This window comes from Heptranchias perlo, chromosome 16, assembly GCF_035084215.1.
Source record: "Heptranchias perlo isolate sHepPer1 chromosome 16, sHepPer1.hap1, whole genome shotgun sequence".
Taxonomy (NCBI): domain Eukaryota; kingdom Metazoa; phylum Chordata; class Chondrichthyes; order Hexanchiformes; family Hexanchidae; genus Heptranchias; species Heptranchias perlo.
Window position 1 is genome coordinate 16,440,344 of NC_090340.1, and position 16,164 is coordinate 16,456,507.

At 44.5% G+C, this 16,164-nt stretch overlaps 1 protein-coding gene across 3 annotated transcripts in view; it reads left to right on the top strand.

Moving 5' to 3' along the window:
• katnb1 (katanin p80 (WD repeat containing) subunit B 1) overlaps positions 1 to 16,164 on the top strand; it is a 71,818-nt gene that overhangs the window by 15,307 nt on the left and 40,347 nt on the right. For all 3 annotated transcript variants that reach the window (XM_067997701.1, XM_067997699.1, XM_067997700.1), the window contains exons 6-10: positions 2,265 to 2,348; positions 4,888 to 5,003; positions 8,619 to 8,690; positions 14,010 to 14,160; positions 15,939 to 16,126. In XM_067997701.1, the coding sequence (XP_067853802.1) occupies positions 2,265 to 2,348; positions 4,888 to 5,003; positions 8,619 to 8,690; positions 14,010 to 14,160; positions 15,939 to 16,126 (611 nt within the window). The remainder of the gene's footprint in view (positions 1 to 2,264; positions 2,349 to 4,887; positions 5,004 to 8,618; positions 8,691 to 14,009; positions 14,161 to 15,938; positions 16,127 to 16,164) is intronic.

Here is a 16,164-nt window from a genome sequence, read left to right on the forward strand (position 1 = left end):
GGAATGCTCTTCTGCAGACGGTAGATGAAAGTTAAATCTGAGATTGATAGATTTCTGTGAACCAAGGGTATTAAGGGATATGGAGCTAAGGCGGGTATATGGAGTTAGGTCACAGGTCCAGCGTGATCTCACTGAATGGTGGAACAGGCTCGATGGGCTAAATGCCACTTGCTGCCTCTTGATATGCACCACCTTCTCCTGCAAGAAAGCGGGACGTGTACCTGGGTGATGTGCCTGTCATGGTTGAATAGCTGCCAGTGTGTGTGACCTGTAAGTTGTGGGTGGGCGGTTTGAAACAGTGGTAATGTGTAAGGATGGGAGGAAGCATCTGATTGGCAGAGTTGACTACTGATGGAAAGAGTTTGTTGGTATGTTGGTAATGGGGGATATGGTGCAGTTGGTAGGAGACGCCATTTGACAGTTGACCTCACCTTGACCACTCATGTCAAAGCATTGAACTTCTTCCTGCACTGCATCCAAGTTCATGATGCTGTGCGCCTGGCATTGACTTCGTCCCCCACTGCCTTTTGAGAATATGTCTGGAGGGCCTCTTGCCCCCCCCCCCCCCGAATGCAGATAAAGGATGTCCCTCCTTCTATGCACCTCTTGCACCCAAGGTTTCTAGTGCATCAGCAGAGAACCTTGGTGCATGCACTCTTGTAGGCCTGGTACCAACTCAGATCGGCAGATTGGTGAGGTCTGTGTGCAGATTGGAGGATGTGGGATTTAGTAGTGCGCAACCTTTATTCAATGTTTTAACATAACTCATCAGTGTGTTAACATAGGGATGGGACCTGCATCTGTGTTTTACGTGTGCAGACTCCGGGCAGACAGTAGACTGTTATTTTCAGCAAATAACAGGTACCAGTCACCTTTTTAAGAGATTTCTAAGTAACATCCTCCCTTTAAGAGATTGAGCTCCATCTGGTGGTGGAAAGTGCGAATTACATTGATTCCACGTGCAAGGCCTGGAAAGGAACGCTGATTGCAGGTTAAGTCCTCGGGTGGGTCCAAACTTACATCCTGCCTGCGCAGGGGTCATTGGGTGCGGGGTAATAGCGCATCACGCTACCTACACCCAAAAACGGCCCCTATCGAATTTTTTTCCCCCCATAGTGTCCTGTGATCCCCTGCCTTTGTATAATGTTCTATTTGTTTGTGTGGAGATGAATTGCATTTTAAGAATGAAAAGGACCATACAGATGGCCATAATGTAACATTTTCTGCTGCTGGGTGCGGCAGTTGGGTTTGTCATGTTAAAAGGCTTATTGCTGCTTACCTTGGACAGGGCTCAAGGCCATAAGGTTGGTTATGTACTTGGGACGAGAAAAGGACCATACGCCCTTGCTTCATTTTTGCTGGACTCATCCCTATATCCCCACCCTTTTTCCCCTCCTCCACCTTCTGAGAGAGGCAAAAAAAAGTGACCCATAACTAATTGAGGAAACCTCTGGCACCATAAAGGTGATCAGACAAGGACCAGAAAGCTTCAATCCATTGGTTATTAACCAGAATCTTGCTTTCCTTCTGTCATAATCTCATAGTTTTCCAAAAATGTGCCTAATGTCTTCTAGGAGTCGGCCTTCACTGCCACCTGAGGAAAAATAAAACTTCTGCACATCCTACCATTCTCAGCTCTCTGAATTTAAATGGGTGGCCCCTAGTCTACCCGGTCACACCACCTCAAGCAATTCATCCACTTGTATGTTATATACCCTGAATAATTTTCATACCTGAATTAGATCCCTCCTTAAGTCCACGCCCCTCCAATAAATCTAAACCCAATGCACAAAGTCTATCGGTGCACGTAGGCTGGAGATCATCCTTGTTGCCCTTTGCTGAACCTTCTCTAGAGCCGTAATATCGTTCTTGAGGTGAGGGGACCAAAAGGGTGCGCATTACTACTGACGAGGCTTCACCAAACCCTTATCTGACCCTATTTTCATGGCTTTGGTTATTGTACCGAACAGTCCAGCCCAGAACCTCGTTTGCTTCGGTTGTAGATGCCTGACATTGGGAGCCGTCAATAACCACCCCCAAGTCACCGTCCCTCCTGTCACCTTTAACCTCTTATACTCTGTATCTGAATTCTGCACACCCATGTGCATAACTGCGTGCTTATCTACATTGTGTAATGAGGCTGGTAATAAAAATGCAATAACATTGGACTGCTGTAAACTATTGTACAGTCGGTACTTCAATTGGGACAGACTGCAGGATGGCATTGTTTATACTGTACTTAAACCTGTCTCCACTCTCTGCAGGGTCACACAAATGCTGTGCGGTGTTTAAGGTTCAGTCCTGATGGGCGGTGGATTGCTGCTGCTGGGGATGATAGCACGGTGAAGGTATTTACACAGAGAGCTTTACACAAACATAGGACAACACCAATAAGCAATTGACTTACTGCATTAAGCTGAAAAATTTATGTATCGACTTCTAAGCTGCTCCATGCGTAAAATTCGTTGAGATTTTTCTGTTAAATTACCCTCCTGTTGCTTAATTAAGAGATTTTCTTTGTTTAAAATGGATTCGATGCAGATTGAATGGTTTCTCAGTGTCAGCTGTTTTCCACAGCAAATTGTAAACCTAAATGATAGATGTATTGAGACAAGAATTCCAAGCAGGAATGTGGAGAATCTTGATCATTGGCCTTTTTGTTCAAAAAAAATAGCAGCAAACTTATTTTCATGTTCCATTTTTTTCAATTGAAAGGGAAAGATAAGGAATGGAAATTGGAAATTTTATTATTTACAATTGATGAGTATAGCATAAAATAGTAAATGCACCAAATGGCCTGTAATTTGAAATACATTAACTGTTGCACCAGAGAGGCTGTACTGTTGGTTGGAATGGAGGGAGATATTTCACTAGTGCAGTAATGGGAGGCTCTTCATGAGATTAAACAACAACAACTTGCATTTATATAACGCCTTTCAAACAAAATTTGACGCCGGGACTTGGTGTGAATTAGGATACGGGCAGCAGAGTTTTGGATGAGCTCAAGCTTATGGAGGGTAGAAGATGGGAGGCCGGCCAGGAGAGCATTGAAATAGTCAAGTCTAGAGGTAACAAAGGCATGGATGAGGGTTTCAGCAGCAGATGAGCTGAGGCAGGGGTGGAGACGGGCGATGTTACAGAGGTGGAAGTAGGCCATCTTGGTGATGGAGTGGATATTGGATTAGTAGCTCATCTCAGGGTTAAATAGGTCGCTAAGATTGCGAATAGTTTAGTTGGAGGAAATTTTTGCTCATCAAGTACTGGATGTCGGACAAGCAGTGTGACAAATGAGAGACAGTGGAGGGGTCGAAGGAGGTGGTGGTGAGGTAGAACTGGGTGTCAGCAGTGTACACATGGAACCTGACGTGTTTTCGGATGATGTCGCCGAGATGAGAAATAGGAGGGGGCCAAGGATAGATCCTTGGGGGATTCCAGAGGTAATAGTGCATGAGTGGGAAGAGAAGTCATTGCAGGTGATTCTCTGGCTACAACTGGATAGAGAAGAATGGAACCAGGCGCCGCAGTCCCACCCAGCTGGACGACAGAGGAGAGGCATTGGAGGAGGATGGTGTGGTCAACTGTGTCAAAGGTTGCAGACAGGTTGAGAAGGATGAGGAGGGATAGTTTACCATGGTCACAGTCACACAGGATGCCATTTGTGACTTTTTGATAAGGGCTGTTTCAGTACTGTGGCAGGGGCGGAAATCTGATTGGAGGGATTCAAACATGGAATTGGGGAAAGATGAAGGAAACTGAAGGGCAGTACTTTCATTCATAGAGCTCACCTGCAGTCTGTTTTAAAAAGAAACAGATTTACCATTACACTGCTCGCAGTAAGTTAAGAAAATGCAGCTTTGTAAGGACAGGAACATTTTACCATGTAATGTTTTAGTCTGATGTCTGAGGCGGCTCAGTTTTCTGATATAGTTGGATACTGATTAAACATCACTTAGTTTAATTTTTTTTTAAACTCGAGACCCACCGGAGTCCTGTTACTGACTAAAATGAGCCACTCGCATGCTAGAATGGCTCTGTTGATTACGATGTTGATTGCAATGTCAGCTGGGTCAAAATCTGGGAACACCCTACCTAACAGTGTTGTGAGAACACCATCACCCCATGGTGGCTCACCACCACTTTCTCAAGGGCACCTAGGAATGGGCAATAAATGCCGGCCTTACCAGCGACGTCCACATCCCGAGAATACATTTTAAAAATCTGGTACTTCTATTGCCAGCAGCATATTTTTCCAGGGCTGGGCACCTCTGGATTCACAAATGTACCCTCCAAATACATTAAAATCCATTCAAAATATTCTGGTTACTTCAAGACTTCAGATATTGTAAGTCAGTGTTGTAACTTATCAGCTGACTAATTGATCTGGATGCTGGATTTCTGGTGAGTTATGGTAATAAAAAAAATCAAACCATTTAGTAAAAAATTAACCTTTTTTTCAGTAGGCAGTGATGAGGATCTTTAAGAACAATTATTCCCCTGAGCTTTCGTTCCCCATTTCAATGTATATTGCCTGGCAGTGTAGAGGGAGACTTTATTCTGCATTCAGCCAATGTATGTGACCTGGGAGTGCTTGCTGCTGAGGCTGGATGCCAAAGTGGAAATCCCTTGTCTAACAAATACAAAAAATTAGCAAACACTAAAGTCATGCTCTGTACGTTTAGAAAATAATAAATACACATATGAAGATGTGTCTGGTTTTTACAGTAAGTGAGTCAATTGAAATCAAAGCTAGCAATAGGTCTATATGCTTTAATTCCTAACTTCTACCTGGTTTGTTACCTGTCATTGAAAAATCCACAAAGATGGAAGGATTTGCTATTTTTAGTGCATGTGATTTATTTTCACCGTGTTTCTTTTAAAAATATTCAGCTGTGGGATTTGTCGGCGGCAAAAATTCTAACGGAATTCACGGATCACACTGGACCTGTAAACATTGTGGAGTTCCACCCCAACGAGTATCTGCTAGCTTCTGGCAGTTCTGACAGGTCAGAATTGGTGCTGTTTTGGGATTAGTCACTCGTGCCCACAGTTTGGACCAACAGCGTTGGAACTTAATTTTCAGTCCTTTCAGCTTCTGAGTTTTTAAAACGTGCTTCTCCGTGTTCAATTTATTTTGAACACAGCCTTTAAAATATAAAAATGGCTATAATTGCAGCCAAAATCAAAATAAACCTTAGCTCCAATATGGTTACAAACATGCTGAATTTAAAATGTATCTTGCCTATACTTGATGGGGGGGGGGGGGGGGGGAAGAAAAGTTCGATAGGGGCCGTTTTTGGGCACAGGTAGCGTGATGTGCTATTACCCCGCGCCCAGTGGCCCCTGCGCAGGCAGGACGCAAGTTTCGGCCCACCCGAGGACTTAACCTGCAATCAGCGTTCCATTCGAGGCCTTGCAAGGTGGAATCAGTGCAATTTGCACTTTCCACCACCAGAGGGAGCTCAATCTCTTAAAGGGAGGATGTTTCTTAGAAATCTTTTAAAGGTAGCTGGTGCCTGTTATTGCTGAAAATTTGCTGAGACCAGACATAGCACATGTAAAACACAGATGCAGGTTCCATCCCTATGTTTACACACTGAGTTATGTTAAAACATTGAATAAAGATTGCGTACTACTAAACCCCACATCCTCCAATATGCACGCCAGAAGTGGACAGAAGGAGGGACATCCTATATCTGTGGTGGGGGGGACAAGAGGCCCTCCAGACATATATCCAAGAGGCAGCGAGGGGTCCATTCTAGGCGCACAGCATCATGAACATGGATGCAGTGCAGGAAGAAGTTCAATGCTTTGACGTGAATGGTCAAGGTGAGTGAGGTCAACTGTCAAGTGGCGTCTCCTACCAACTACACCATACACTACACCCCCCCATCACCCACATACCAACAAACTCTTTCTATCAGTACTCAACTCTTCCAACCACATGCTTCCTCTTATCCTTACACATTACCACTGTTTCAAGCTGTCCACCCACAACAGTGTCCAAGGCCCAACCATCTTCAGCTGCTTCATCAATGACCTTCCCTCCATCATAAGGTCAGAAATGGGGATGTTCGCTGATGACTGCACAGTGTTCAGTTCCATTCGCAACCCCTCAGATAATAAAGCAGTCCGAGCCCGCATGCAGCAAGACCTGGACAACATCCAGGCTTGGGCTCATAAGTGGCAAGTAACATTCGCGCCAGAAAAGTGCCAGGCAATGACCATCTCCAACAAGAGAGAGTCTAACCACCTCCCCTTGACATTCAATGGCATTACCATCGCCGAATCCCCCACAATCAACATCCTGGGGGTCACCATTGACCAGAAACTTAACTGGACCAGCCATATAAATACCGTGGCTACGAGAGCAGGTCAGAGGCTGGGTATTCTGCGGCGAGTGACTCACCTCCTGACTCCCCAAAGCCTTTCCACCATCTGCAAGGCACAAGTCAGGAGTGTGATGGAATATTCTCCACTTGCCTGGATGAGTGCAGCTCCAACAACACTCAAGAAGCTCGACACCATTCAAGATAAAGCAGCCCGCTTGATTGGCACCCCATCCACCACCCTAAACATTCCCTCCCTTCACCACTGGCGCACAGCGGCTGCAGTGTGCACCATCCACAGGATGCACTGCAGCAACTCACCAAGGCTTCTTCGACAGCACCTCCCAAACCCGCGACCTCTACCACCTAGAAGGACAAGAGCAGCAGGTACATGGGAACAACACCACCTGCACGTTCCCCTCCAAGTCACACACCATCCCGACTTGGAAATATATCGCCGTTCCTTCATCATCGCTGGGTCAAAATCCTGGAACTCCCTTCCTAACAGCACGGTGGGAGAACCTTCACCACACGGACTGCAGCGGTTCAAGAAGGCAGCTCACCACCACCTTCTCAAGGGCAATTAGGGATGGGCAATAAATGCTGGCCTCACCAGCGACGCCCACATCCCGTGAACGAATAAAAAAAAAACTCACAGGCCACACACAGTGGTAGCTATTCAACCATGACAGGCACATCACCCAGACACAGGTCCCGCTTTTTTGCAGGAGAAGGTGGCGCATATCAAGAGGCAGCAAGTGGCAGTGGCATTTAGCCCGTCGAGCCTGTTCCACCATTCATTGAGATCATGGTGGACCTGTGATCTAACTCCTTAGCCCCATATCCTTTAATACCCTTGGTTCACAGAAATCTATCAATCTCAGATTTAACTTTCACAAGTGAGCTAACATCAACTGCCATCTGCAGAAGAGCGTTCCAAATGTCTCCCACCCTTTGCGTGTAGAAGCATTTCCTAATTTCACTCATGCACGTCCTGGCTCTAAATGTTAGGCTATGTCCCCACGTCCTAGTATTGAAGTCCAGGAGACCTCTAAAAACAGTTACAAATGTCTCGGCAGGCAGAAGCAATAATCCAGCTACTGATCTGTAAATCCTGCAAGGTCCCTTTAAATAGCACTGGGTGGGGGGTGCTCCAGGCACTCTAAGACATGTTCAGATGGTCGGAGTTAAGACTGTGCGTTGAGTTGAGCATCAAGTCCCAAAATGGTGTCCATCACTTTAAATCAGCGTTGCACACTGATTGAAGCCATTTTCTCCCTACTTTACGTGATTCCAGCGTTCCTTATCTGCGCCTGTGCGAATTCCTATACCAAGATGGCGTCTGGTGCACGTCATGCTGGAAATGTGCGTGCGCATCTAAGACGCCACCTTGGATGTCAGAGAGGCCGTGTAGCGCAGAAACAACGGGCGCTACACGCCCCAATTTAGCGCCCTAAATGCTTTAAAGGTGGAAGATATAAAAGATACAAAGTTGTAATTGCGCAAATGACTGAATTCAGGCCTCTAGAGGCCCTTCCCCAATTCCATTTCTCTCCCATTAATTGCTTGACTTTAGTTATTTTTTCCTCTCTTAGCTGCACTCTATATTGCCTTAAATTTGAACATCCTTGAGAAACCCTCTCACTACCAGCAGCTCTTTAATCCTTGCATTTCATTGGGATAAGCATTGCAACAGCCTTCCCAGTCATGGTACCCCACTTTCTGTGTGAACTTGTGGGAAAGGAGATATTTCACCCTCTGGTTATAAATGGCCTGTTAACAATAGACTGGCCCAGATTGGTCTGTGGTCTGGGTGGTGCATTCAGCTTAAAGTGGGTCAAGGCCCTATGCAGACATTACAGTAGCAGCAGAAATGGACTTGGGTGCAAAGTCTGCTGCACCAGTGCATTTTAGGTGGAGTCACTGTAGGGCCGTGAGTTAATGTGTTAGGCAGTAGGTTTTGACTATTAATTCACTCATCACACAATAGAATTTATTAATATATCGTGAAATAACCATCCCTTATTGTGATGGGGGAGGGTGAAGGAAAACAAGACAAATCGTTGGAGCCAAAGGGCCCTATTGGCCTCTCCTTTCTAATTGTGTTTTTAGATATAACATTTTTGTTTTAACTTGAAAATTTATCATTTAAAAATAATTTTCCTGACCATCACGTGTAAAGGCCCTTTGCATATGGATACAGTAATGACCATTATACAGTAGTATAGACACTACTTTGCATTGATGTTCCACTAGAAATAATTTCCCTTTTTTTTCCCCCGCTCCTTTCAGAACGATCAAGTTTTGGGATCTAGAAAAGTTTAAGATGGTGAGCTGCACGGAGGTAGAGAGCACTCCTGTCAGGTATGAGGGGCCATGTTGAGAGGGTTGGTGTGGAATAAACAGCATTGCAGCCCAGCGATTTTTCGGGGGACCGTGATTGTGTGTATGTTTTCAGCTTGATTGCTTGGGGGAGTCGGGTAGTGGGTGCAAGCGCGAGTCACCCCCACACGTTTTTTGTAAGTGGCAGCGCTGCTGAGCTTGGGAAATTTTGTGTGTTAGATTGTTGGTGATGCACCCATACTACATACATACCAACAATGGCAATTTCATCCTGCTGTTTTCCTCTGGTACAGGATGTCCTGTTCTGTTGACTGAGAGCTTAAAAATGTGTCCGATACTGGGCACCATCCCTTTTTATTGCTCCCCATTTTCTCCCCTCCTCTGACGGCGGTGCTTCACGCAGTGGTATGCTCCATGGATTCCAGCAGCTTTCCAATACCTTGTTCAAGTGGCTACTCTGAGCCTAGACTGCTTAGTATTACATAGTTACATAGATTTTACAGCACAGAAACGGGTCATTCGGCCCAACTGGTCTGTGCATGTGTTTATGTTCCAAATGATCCTCCTCCCACCCTTCTTCATCTAACCCTATCAACATATCCTTCTATTCCTTTCTCTTTCATATACTTATCTATTAAGGAAGTTGGCTAAATGGATTTTGTAGAAGAAAGTTCATGTGCCAGGCGCTTGGCAATTTTCTGGTTGTGATTCGGACACTGGCCCTGGATATTACTTACACCTGCATGGAAGTTGTGCTTTTACATTTAGAAGCTTTTAAAATGTGGTTGCAGTGTAGAACTTGCTATCAGTCACTTCTGTCGGACACTGTCCTTTGTGGATCTTGGTGCTGTCAGTGGGGATCAGTGAGCCGTACTTGTATTTATATCTTTAGCAGACCCAAGCTCCACCATTTTTATGAGGATATTCCAACTTCTTTCATTTCATTTAATAAAACCTCTCTCCGACCCCAATTGGAGCCGGCCTGAGAGAGGCCCGAGCTCACAGTGGAAGGCTGGTTTGCCTTGGATAACAATGCCCGGCATAAGAACATAAGAAATAGGAGCAGGAGTAGGCCAATCGGCCCCTCGAGCCTGCTCCGCCATTCAATAAGATCATGGCTGATCTGATCCTAACCTCAAATCTAAAGAACACAAGAAGTAGGAGCAGGACCCGGCCACTCAGCCCCTGGGCCCGCTCCGCCACCCACAGGGCCTTGACCGATCCGAACTCAGCTTCATGTCCAATTTCCTGCCCGCTCCCCGTAACCCCTAATTCCCTTTACTTCTAGGAAACTGTCTATTTCTGTTTTAAATTTATTTCATGATGTAGCTTCCACAGCTTCCTGGGGCAGCAAATTCCACAGACCTACTACCCTCTGAGTGAAGAAGTTTCTCCTCATCTCAGTTTTGAAAGAGCAGCCCCTTATTCTAAGATTATGCCCCCTCGTTCTAGTTTCACCCATCCTTGGGAACATCCTTACCGCATCCACCCGATCAAGCCCCTTCACAATCTTATATGTTTCAATAAGATCGTCTCTCATTCTTCTGAACTCCAATGAGTAGAGTCCCAATCTACTCAACCTCTCCTCATATGTCCGTCCCCTCATCCCCGGGATTAACCGAGTGAACCTTCTTTGTACTGCCTTGAGAGCAAGTATGTCTTCTTAAGTATGGACACCAAAACTGTATGCAGTATTCCAGGTGCGGTCTCACCAATACCTTATATAACTGCAGCAATACCTCCCTGTTTTTATATTCTATCCCCCGAGCAATAAAAGCCAACATTCCGTTGGCCTTCTTGATCACCTGCTGCATCTGCATACTAACTTTTTGATTTTCTTGCACTCGGACTCCCAGATCCCTTTGTACTGCAGTACTTTCCAGTTTCTCGTCATTAAGATAATAACTTTCTCTCTGATCATTCCTGCCAAAGTGCATAACCTCACATTTTCCAATATTGTATTGCATCTGCCAAACCTCCGCCCACTCATCCAGCCTGTCTATATCCCCTTGTAGGTTTTTTATGTCCTCCTCACTCTCTACTTTCCCTCCCATCTTTGTATCATCTGCAAACTTTGATATGTTACACTCGGTCCCCTCCTCCAAATCGTTAATATAGATTGTAAAGAGTTGGGGACCCAGCACCGACCCCTGCGGAACATCACTGGCTACTGGTTGCCAGTCCGAGAATGAACCATTTATCGCAACTCTCTGCTTCCTGTTAGATAACTAATCCTCCACCCATGCCAGAATATTACCCCCAATCCAGTGATTCTTTATCTTGAGCAATAATCTTTTATGTGGCATCTTGTCGAATGCCTTCTGGAAGTCTAAATACACTACGTCCACTGGTTCCCCTTTATCCACCCTGTACGTTATGTCCTCAAAGAACTCCAGCAAATTTGTCAGACATGACTTCCCCTTCATAAAGCCATGCTGACTTTGTCCTATTAAATTATGTTTATCCAAATGTTCCGTTACTGTCTCCTTAATAATAGACTCCAAAATTTTACCCACACAGATGTTAGGCTAACTGGTCTACAATTTCCAGCCTTCTGCCGACTAAACCTTTTTAAACAAGGGTGTTACATTAGCAGTTTTCCAATCTGCCGGGACCTTTGCTGAGTCCAGAGAATTTTGGAAAATTATTACCAAAGCATCCACAATCCCTACTGCCACTTCCCTCAAGACCCTAGGATGTAAGCAATCAGGTCCAGGGGATTTATCCGCCTTGCGTCCCATTATTTTACTGAGTACCAATTCCTTAGTGATTTTAATCGTATTTAGCTCCTCCCCCCAGAGCCCCCTGTTTGTCCAGTGTTGGGATATTCTTAGTGTCCTCTACCGTAAAGACTGAAACAAAATATTTGTTCAGCATTTTTGCCATCTCCATGTTTCCCACCATTAATTTCCCGGTCTCATCCTCTAAAGGACCTACGTTTGCCTTAGCCACCCTTTTTCTTTTTATATAACTGTAGAAACTCTTGCTATCTGTTTTTATATTTTTTGCTAATTTATTTTCATAATCTATCTTCCCTTTCTTAATCAATCCTTTAGTTACTTTTTGCTGTCTTTTGAAGACTTCCCAATCGTCTATCCTTCCACTAAGTTTGGCTACCTTATATGTCCTTGTTTTTAGTTGGATACTATCCTTAATTTCTTTACTTAGCCATGGATGGCTGTCATTTCTTTTCCACCCTTTTTTCCTCAGTGGAATATATATTTTTTGAAAGTTGTAAAATAACTCCTTAAATGAACACCACTGCTCATGTACCGTCTTACCCTTTAATCTATTTTCCCAGTCCACTTTAATCAATTCCGCTCTCATACCATCATAGTCTCCTTTATTCAAGCTCAGTACGCTTGTTTGAGAACCAACCTCCTCACCCTCTAATTGGATATGGAATGTAACCATGTTATGGTCACTCATTCCAAGGGGATCATTAACTAGGACATTATTAATTAATCCTGGCTCATTACACAGGACCAGGTCCAAGGTTGCTTGCCCCCTTGTAGGATCAGTTACATACTGCTCAAGAAATCCATCTCTAATACACTCAATAAACTCTTCCTCAAGGCTGCCCTGCCCAATTTGATTTGTCCAGTTAATATGATAGTTAAAATCCCCCATAATTATAGCTGTTCCCTTATTACATGCCCCGACTATTTCCTGATTAATACTTCTTCCAGCAGAGTTGCAACTATTAGGAGGCCTATATACTACGCCCACTAGTGTTTTCTTCCCCTTATTATTCCTTATCTCTACCCAAACTGTTTCATTATCCTGATCCTTTGTCCCAATATCATTTCTCTGTATTACAGTGATTCCTTCCTTTATTAACATAGCCACCCCACCTCCCCGTCCTTCCTGCCTGTCCTTCCTGATTGTTAAATACCCTGGCATATTTAATTCCCAGTCGTTGTCACCCTGCAGCCATGTTTCTGTAATGGCCACAAGTGCATAGTTATTTGTGCCGTTAACTCATCCATTTTGTTACGAATGCTACGTGCATTCAGATAAAGAACTTTCGAATATGTTTGGTGACACTTAGTTCCTGCTTTTTCCTTTTTTAACACTTTACCTTTTACTCCATACCTTCTGTCCCCTCCTGACACGCTTTCCTCTGTCTCCCTGCTCAGGTTCCCAACCCCCTGCCACTTTAGTTTAAACCCTCCCCAACAGCACTAGCAAACACTCCCCCTAGGACAGCGGTCCCGGCCCTGCCCAGGTTCTTCTGAGTGGGCAAGTAGCTGTGACTGGGTCAAAGATGAGGGACCTGATCGTGGGGGTCTTCGAGACGCATCATGATGAGGACCTCTAGCACCAGACCATCGAAGGGTTTGGTTTGAGATCTGGGATGGAAACCTGTGCTCATTGCAATTAAAACTATTAGCCATGAACAAGGGTACATACAAACATACAAAATTGATGGGCAGGAAAAGACCAGCTGGTCCATTAAGCCTGCCCCACTAATGCATTTAGCGAAACAATATATGAGCCAACATCTTGATCTGTCTGAGACACTCCATCGAAGCATAAGAATCCTATCAAATGTCTGGCCTGTTTTTCCATCCGGAACACCAACTCCTTGGGTAGTAAGGAGGCTGAGATCAGACTTTTCTTTGCCAGCAGTCCAGTCAATGATCGCTCGGGCGTGAGACTGACGTTGTAGATCGGCCGCCGGCTGGTAGAGAAACCGCCCGATTTTCATTTTGATTTGGGTTGGTGGGGTGGGGGGTGGAGGAGGTGTAGTATTCACTGATCTCAGCCAGGACATCGGTAGAATTAGCTTAATTAGGTTAGGAAGAGGAAAAAGTGCCCTTGATCGTTACCTGTCACCCCTACTGGAAAGTGCACATGTATTGGCAAGCTATTCTTCGGGGAATGGCATCAGTCAAGACTGACCGTGTCCTCACCTGACATCCGCACACATGGATTTTCCAGCAAGGTTTCATGGTCATGAGTGGGAATCCTGCTGATTTCCCCCCTCCCCATCCTTAGCCCAGGGCCACTGCACCAGCTGAGAACAGGTAACTCGGTCCAGGCCGGGCAGTCAGCTGGGGTCCTTCCTAATCTGTGTGGCCCAGTACCACGTTCTGTTGGCTGAGAGTATACTTTGATCTAGGGTGCCCTGTTCTGTTGGTTGAGTACAAATTCTCAACACCGTGTCCTTCCAGATTAGTTGGGGGAGCTGAATAATTCTCTACATTTGCCACGTAGTCCAATGAGATGCCATGAAACGGATTCAGCTTTACAATGATTGGCAGGAGTGAAATAAGTTTCAACTAAGGAAACTGGCTGTTCAGCTAATGCCTTCCTTTTCTCACTCTCTTGTTTTAGGTGTATTTTGTTCAACCCAGATGGCTGTTGTCTCTACAGTGGTTCTCAGGATTCATTGCATGTTTACGGCTGGGAACCTCCCCGCTGTTTTGATGTACTGCCAGTTAACTGGGGTAGAGCAGCGGACCTTGCCATCTGTTCCAATCAGTTGGTATGTATTGCACTCGCATTGGGTATAGAGCTGCAGAAACTGCTCAGAGAAGCCTCGTCTTTAAGTAGTGAAATTTATTGTGAGAAATAAAAAGCAATGCACATTGGTGTTCATAGGAATTATGATGCCAAGAGGAAATTGAATAGATAACCAAATAAATATGAAAGTAATAGTTGAATGAAAACATTAACATAAAGATGCATAAGCTTATCTGTAGATTCCAAGTTTATCAGGCCATGGAGTGTGTGTCCATTTGTGGTCTTTTTGGGAATTCCCCTTGTGTTCTGGTGAAATTCCCCCCTTGACCAGCACCACTGCTCATCTTACTCCTTATAAGATCATGGGTACTGCAGTCACCCATGTAACAACAGTCACTGAGTTTCAAAGTAATTCATTGTATGCGAAGCACTGAGACATTTCTGAGGCACATGATATGGTGCTTTATAAAAGCAACTTTTTGTGGTTGCTATGCTTTTAAAGGAGATGAAGGCAGTGGAAAGAGTTCAAAGAAGAATTAGATATGAATCAAATGAGCTGGGAGTGGAGGCTAAAGAAGCTAAATCTAATCTTATTAGAAATTAATTTTGTAATGTGATCTGAATTTCTAAAATTCTAAAGCACGTTGGTTGAATGAATGTAGAGAGCGAGTTTTTGTAGAACCAGAGATGTAATTGTGAGGAGGAACGCAGGGTATGTGTACTGTAATGAGTAACTGGTCATCTCTGGCAGAAATTGCTCATATTGCTGCAACTGTTTTCCCATTGCTTTTTGAAGCATTGATTCTCCTTTTCGTCCCTGTTCCCCATTTGCCTTGGAAATCATTTCACCTTGGTTGAGATATTTTCATATCAGCACGTCTGTTGCAGTGTTACACCACCTGAGGGGCACAGTCAGTTTTGTTGGGGAAAGTTGAGCTTCCACATCCTGTGCTGTACAGGGCCATTTTCTGCCTGAGGCTGCACATAATTGCAACAAAATGTCCAACATATTTGGTGGTGAATTACTGGCACCAACATCTGTTTCACAGTATATGTGATTAACAAGAAAGCTTTATTTACCCTGCTGATTTGAGTGAACTTGTCAGTGGGGATTTAGAAATAGGCTGCAAAGTGAGAGTGATGGTCTATCATGTGAATTGGCCTTGTGTCGATTGTAACTTCATAGTAAATCCAATAAAAAAGGGCACGTCAGGAATGTGTGATTTCCAGAAATGGGATCTACTTGTGTCTTAATGATTTGGGGGGAGAATTCAAGAGGTGGCACTGGAAATGTAAATCACGAGTATGTACTGGACCTGAGAATAAAGCGGTAATTTACCAGGTGTCTGCTGACATCCAGACCGTTGAAATATCGGAATTGTTCAATTAAATTACTGTCTTCAACTTCCTGCTGCTGTTTACTGTCCTGCGTGTTCCCACTGGTGAAGTTGATCGATGGTGCAGTATTTTGTGAGTGATTTGTCCAGGTTTAAAGCTCAGAATTGTGGATTGGCCTGACCTCTGTCAACTGAGTGCCCTAAATTATCATATTTCTGATAAACAAAGTTATTTGTGGGCCATAGAATTAAATAAATGGCTAGTAGGTAACATTTAATTTTCTATGATGATTGGAATGTTATTTCCTTACTAGATTGCATGTGCCAGACTTGACACCGTACACAGCTTTGCTCTGTTTGAACAAATGCATTGCCTGGTTAGCACGAGGGGTGTAGAAATCCTTTACTGTTCACCACAAAAGTGCGATTTCAAATCACTTGTTGGTGCTTTATTTATGTATAGATCGGAGCTTCGTTCAGTCAGGTGACAGTCTCGACATTTGTGGTGGATCTGAATCGTGTGAAGAAGACAGGTTCTATTGTCCAGGGTGTGGTTGAGGATGAAAAGCTGTTCAATCTGCCTGTGACTAAAGGAGCTGCACTCCGACGTAACTATGAGCGGCCACTAACCACCTGCAGCAGGCCACAAAGGTACAGCAGTTGATTCCAGCAAAGAGAACCCCTGATCC